The sequence below is a fragment of the Pygoscelis adeliae genome, unplaced genomic scaffold (genome assembly GCF_000699105.1).
Source record: "Pygoscelis adeliae isolate BGI_AS28 unplaced genomic scaffold, ASM69910v1 Scaffold480, whole genome shotgun sequence".
NCBI classification, from domain to species: Eukaryota; Metazoa; Chordata; class Aves; order Sphenisciformes; family Spheniscidae; genus Pygoscelis; species Pygoscelis adeliae.
The window spans coordinates 213,389-217,998 of NW_008823926.1; the positions used below are offsets into that span (position 1 = coordinate 213,389).

Sequence of the window (4,610 nt, forward strand, 5' to 3'; positions counted from 1 at the left end):
AGAAGCCCTTTGTATGAAGGTGAAGGATTTTGGTCAGGAAACAGATAAACTTGATGTCCTTTCGCACCATGTTTTCATCTCTGTAGCTTCCTCAGGGAGGTAACCAGTGAACCTGGTAGCTGTTCCATGAGTTTTAGGTGAACTGGGATTTACGAACTCATTTAGTGCCTGGGTTCTTGTACCTTGAAAACCCCTTGGCTCCTGTTATTGACAGACTCCTTCTCGGTGGAGGACAGACCTGCAGACCTCTATACCGTACTGCCAACCCCATCCTCAACTGAGAACCTGCAGCGTGATGGGGGAAGAGATGGGAATTTTTCCAGTTCCTAGTGCTGTTAGTGGTGTGCTGGGCCTTCTCGTTCTTTAATACTTCTTATCCTCCGCAGGAGACGTGTCGGAAGTGCCAGGGGCTGTGGAAGGAGCACATGAACCTCACCTGCGAGCAGCTGGCTGAGAAGGATGACATCAAATACAGGACATCCATGTAAGTAAACTCCACAACCAGGCAAAAATGGGGGGGGTGGATGAACTCGTGATAGCGATACACTGGTGTGGAGGGGGTGAGAAACCCCTCTGGTCTTGTGGCTAGCAGAGACCCTAAAGTTCTGCTGGGTGTCACTGTCTTTCATCGGGGAGGTTCTAGGGATGTCAAAGCTGAGGGGTCAGAAGGCACCAGGGTGGGATTTCTTTCTGTGAAAGATACTTGGCAGCGCGAGAACGTGGGAGAGGTGTCCCCAGCCCAGCCTGTTCCTCTGGCTAGCCCGGTGTCTCGCAGGCTGGCACCTGGTCCTTCTCAGAGGGGAGAAACACCCATTAGTGTTGCTTTGGGGGCGGGGGGGCGGGGGGGAGGAGAGGAGGAAAAGGTGTTGCACAGAGGCAAAGAAGTGTATTGAGTCACAGTAAGCTGTTATTTTATTACCCTTTGAAAATCTAGAGTGGAGACAACGCGTGGTTTGCCCAGCTACTACTTTCTGGCTTCATGGGAGGGGATGTGTTTTCTTACAGGAGCTTGTCTCTGTTTCTAACTGGTTTGTAGGAATTGTTACCGAACGGAGTCATATTTTGAAATACGCAGGTGTAAATCCTGAGTGTTTCCCTAAAATCTGTTGAAATTTGAGCTCTCTCGTTGCTACAGTAAATGACAAAATCCTCTGCCTTTAGGAAATAAGGGAAGGTTCATCCATGGAGCTGCATGTCTGGTGCAGTCAAATGGGACTTGCCCACGTTGCCCAATCCTTTCCCCTCTGATTTAGAGTCTGTCTGGCATGAGTAGAGGCTGGAAAGCTCCACCACTGGGAGGCTGAATGACTGTTGCTTGCTCATCCCGCAGTCCCTAAGTCAGAACAAAATCTTTGCAGATTTGGTATGACTCTTTTTCTATGCCACTCCTTTTCCTGTAGGAAAGAGGGGTGAGAGGGAGGAGGAATGAGTTGTCATGTCCCTAATAAGGAAAAAAAAATGGGTTTCAAAACCTTTAGCAGGAACGTTTCTGTGGATAGATGAGTCTTACTGCCTGATACAATAAAAGCTTCCTTTTGAAGCCCTGCATAAGGAAAGGGAAGCACAGCTGGAGTTCGGGCCAAACTTCCTGCCTTGCTCAAAGTTTCCAAAAAAAAAATCTGCATCGGCAGCATCCTGTTGAGTAGTGGAGGGAAGAGCAGCTGCAGCTCAGAGGAAAGTCAGTCTCAAGTTGTTTTTTTTTTTTCCCCTCTCTATTCTTAGCCAATCTCCAAATGCCTGGGTGCAGGTCGTACCAGGTAGAAGTGCATGGGAGCTTTGGGTAGCTGCAAGACAGCTCAAGTTCCCGCCTCGCCGTTCCCTGCTCCTGCGGTTGTGCTGACGGAGCGGTTTGTGGGGCTGTGCTGTAGCCTGGTTTGCTGCTGTGAATCCTCCTCAAAAATACCTCCCTGTCATCTCCCAAACGTATGTTGGCTTTGCAGGTCCACTAAAGGAGCTGGGTGGAGATGCCTGGCTAAGGAAGATCATTCCCCACTGTCAGGTCAGCACAGCCAGAGAACTGTGCTTCCCTCAATGAAAACACAGTCTCTTTACTCTTCTGTCATCAGATTTCACTTCTAGGTTGTGAATTAAATTGTAAAGTGATCTCCAGCGGTCAGAAAATTGGCCCTTAGGATGACAACTTATATTCTTAAGTCTTTTAATTAAATGACTGAGGCTTTCCTCCGTTTCTCTGCCAAAATAGTATTGCCACGAGCTGAGCCTTTGCACTGGAGCGCGTGTCACTGCCAGGTTGTCTCCTGGGGACGGGGACTGTGCTTTGTCCTGCATTCCCATTTGTGCTCCGTTAGAGTAAAACCCATCTCTTGAACCTAAAGCAATAACCTCTGGAAAATGTATGTAGGGAATCTTGAGAGAAGGGGGAAAGCCCAGTCTCTGTGGAGAAAGATGTGATTATTTTTCAGTTACTGATTTAAATTTAACAAAAAACAAATAAATCTGGAGTGTAGCAGCCAGGGTTAAAAAAAAATATATATGGTCGTGGCAACTTTGTAGCCGGAGCAACAGGCAAACATAAAACTAGCTAGCAGATGACAGCCAAGGGTTTTCTTTTCCTGAACTTTATCTCCCGGGCTGTATTTCTCCGCAGCCAAGTCAAGCATCCGCGTGCCCTTTGGCCCTTCAACTGACGGCTTAAATTCCTCCCAAGCCAGAGACTGCTGCTGCGGCGTTCTGGCTTGCATGGAAACCAGGATTGGGTCTGCAGCATGCAGCCAGTGATTGACTTTCTTTCACTTAATTTGTTCTTGAGTTGTCATGGGTTGGCTCCAAGTGGAGCTGAGCCCAGACCTCCTTGGAACAGCGGCGGACCGTGGGGATGGCGTAGGAGGAAAGAGGAGGGGGTGAGGTGCACCGGGGAAAGGGGGCTTAAAGCATTGCTGGGATAGCGTAACAGTAATTTTGCCACAGGCTGGTGACTGCAAACACCCCTTCTCTAATTCTTCTCCCTCCTCTTGCGTTGCAGAGAAGAGAAAATGACAGCCGCCCGAATTAGAAAATGCCACAAGTGTGGGACTGGCCTAATTAAATCGGAGGGTTGCAACCGCATGTCCTGCCGTTGCGGTGCTCAGATGTGCTACCTCTGCCGGGCTGCCATTAACGGGTATGACCACTTCTGCCAACACCCCCGGTCGCCCGGGGCTCCCTGCCAGGACTGTGCAAAGTGCTCTCTCTGGACAGATCCCACGGTAAGTAACGAAGGACTTTTGTGAATGATTCACACCCTGATTTATTTCAATTACCGTTCCATGCCAGCGCGTTGAAATACATGCCTTCCACCAGAGGAAAACGGCTGTTTTTAGACAGCACAGCTTTTTTCCTTTCCCAAGGCAGCTAAAAAACACACTGGAAGCCTACATCAGCACAGAGTCACATCTGACCGCAACTTGGAAGGAACTGGTGTTGCTTTAGGGAAAAACAGCTCCTGTTAGACGAGGGCTTTGGTTGGAAGCGCTCTGAGCGTTGTTCTGGGGAGTGGGGCTTGTGGAAGGAGCTGGTGGGGAACGTGTGCTGGCACCAGGCACGGTAGCCAGCACTGGGATTACTGGGACTCGTTCCTAGTTTTGCAGCTGAGATGCAGTTTGGTACAGCTTTGCGTCTGGAGGCGAGGGGAGTCACGTCTCTTCGGTGCCCAGATCATCTGCTCGCTCTGCGAGTCCCTTCGCAGATAGAGAAGACTGCCTGCAGGCCAACGGTCCAAAGTTACGGTTGGGCCCGTTCTCACGGCGGTTATCAACAGCTGCAAAGGGAGAACTGAGGCGTGGACTGAGCTGTAAGGGAAGCTGTAGTAACTTAATACAGCTTGTAGCTGTGACAAGCATGGGCAAACTTAGTGCAGCATCTCTGTAAATAGAGGTCTTCAATACCAGAAATCCAGAAGGCGTGTAGGTAGGAGCAGGAGTTGAATTCCCTGATTTCAGCAAAGCAGTAGAGCAATGTGAACGTGGATCTGCCTTCCCAGGGCTTGTCTGAGCTTTGTTTGTCCCAACACCTCTTTGTCTCGGGCCGCTGCAGCTTGCCAGAGACTGCCACCGGCCCCTCTTTCTGCAGGGGATGTGCACAATCCTGCGCCTGCGCGGAGCAAAGGAAAAGACACTCTAAATCTCTCCCTTCTACCTGCGGGCTCCTGGGGATCTCCCAGCGGGGTCCCAACCGGCGTAAACTTCCTAGTCCTCTGCTTGCCTGCCTTTATTCCCTGCGTTATCCTATCAATGCGAGGTGTTAAACTGAACACAGACGCCTCCTTCTAGGCACCCCTGTAGAGTTTCCGACACCTGGTTGTGCGCTCCCTGGATTCCTGTCCCGCTCCTCCCCAGTTTCCACCAGGATGCGATGCAGGGTTCAACAGCGCTAGTGTCCTTTGTTCCCGTCAGGCTGCTGATTGTGCTGGGTGATGGCATTTCTTCAGAGCCAGAGAAAACATGAGGCCTCTCAAAAAGCTCGTACTGTACTTTAAAATAAATAAATAAATAAGCAGCACAAAGAGGATACTGTCACCAGGCACTTCCCAGCTCTCTAATTAACCAATGTTGTGGCAAAGAAAAATTTCCCACCGTCAGCAAAGGGCTGGCACTGCCTGCTGCTTTTTTTTG

The 4,610-nt window shown here is 50.0% G+C and overlaps 1 protein-coding gene across 2 annotated transcripts in view; it reads left to right on the forward strand.

Annotated features, from left to right (window-relative positions):
* Nucleotides 1–4,610, forward strand: part of RNF216 (ring finger protein 216) — a 64,584-nt gene that overhangs the window by 51,742 nt on the left and 8,232 nt on the right. For both annotated transcript variants that reach the window (XM_009320751.1, XM_009320758.1), the window contains exons 14-15: nt 387–484; nt 2,984–3,206. In XM_009320751.1, the coding sequence (XP_009319026.1) occupies nt 387–484; nt 2,984–3,206 (321 nt within the window). The remainder of the gene's footprint in view (nt 1–386; nt 485–2,983; nt 3,207–4,610) is intronic.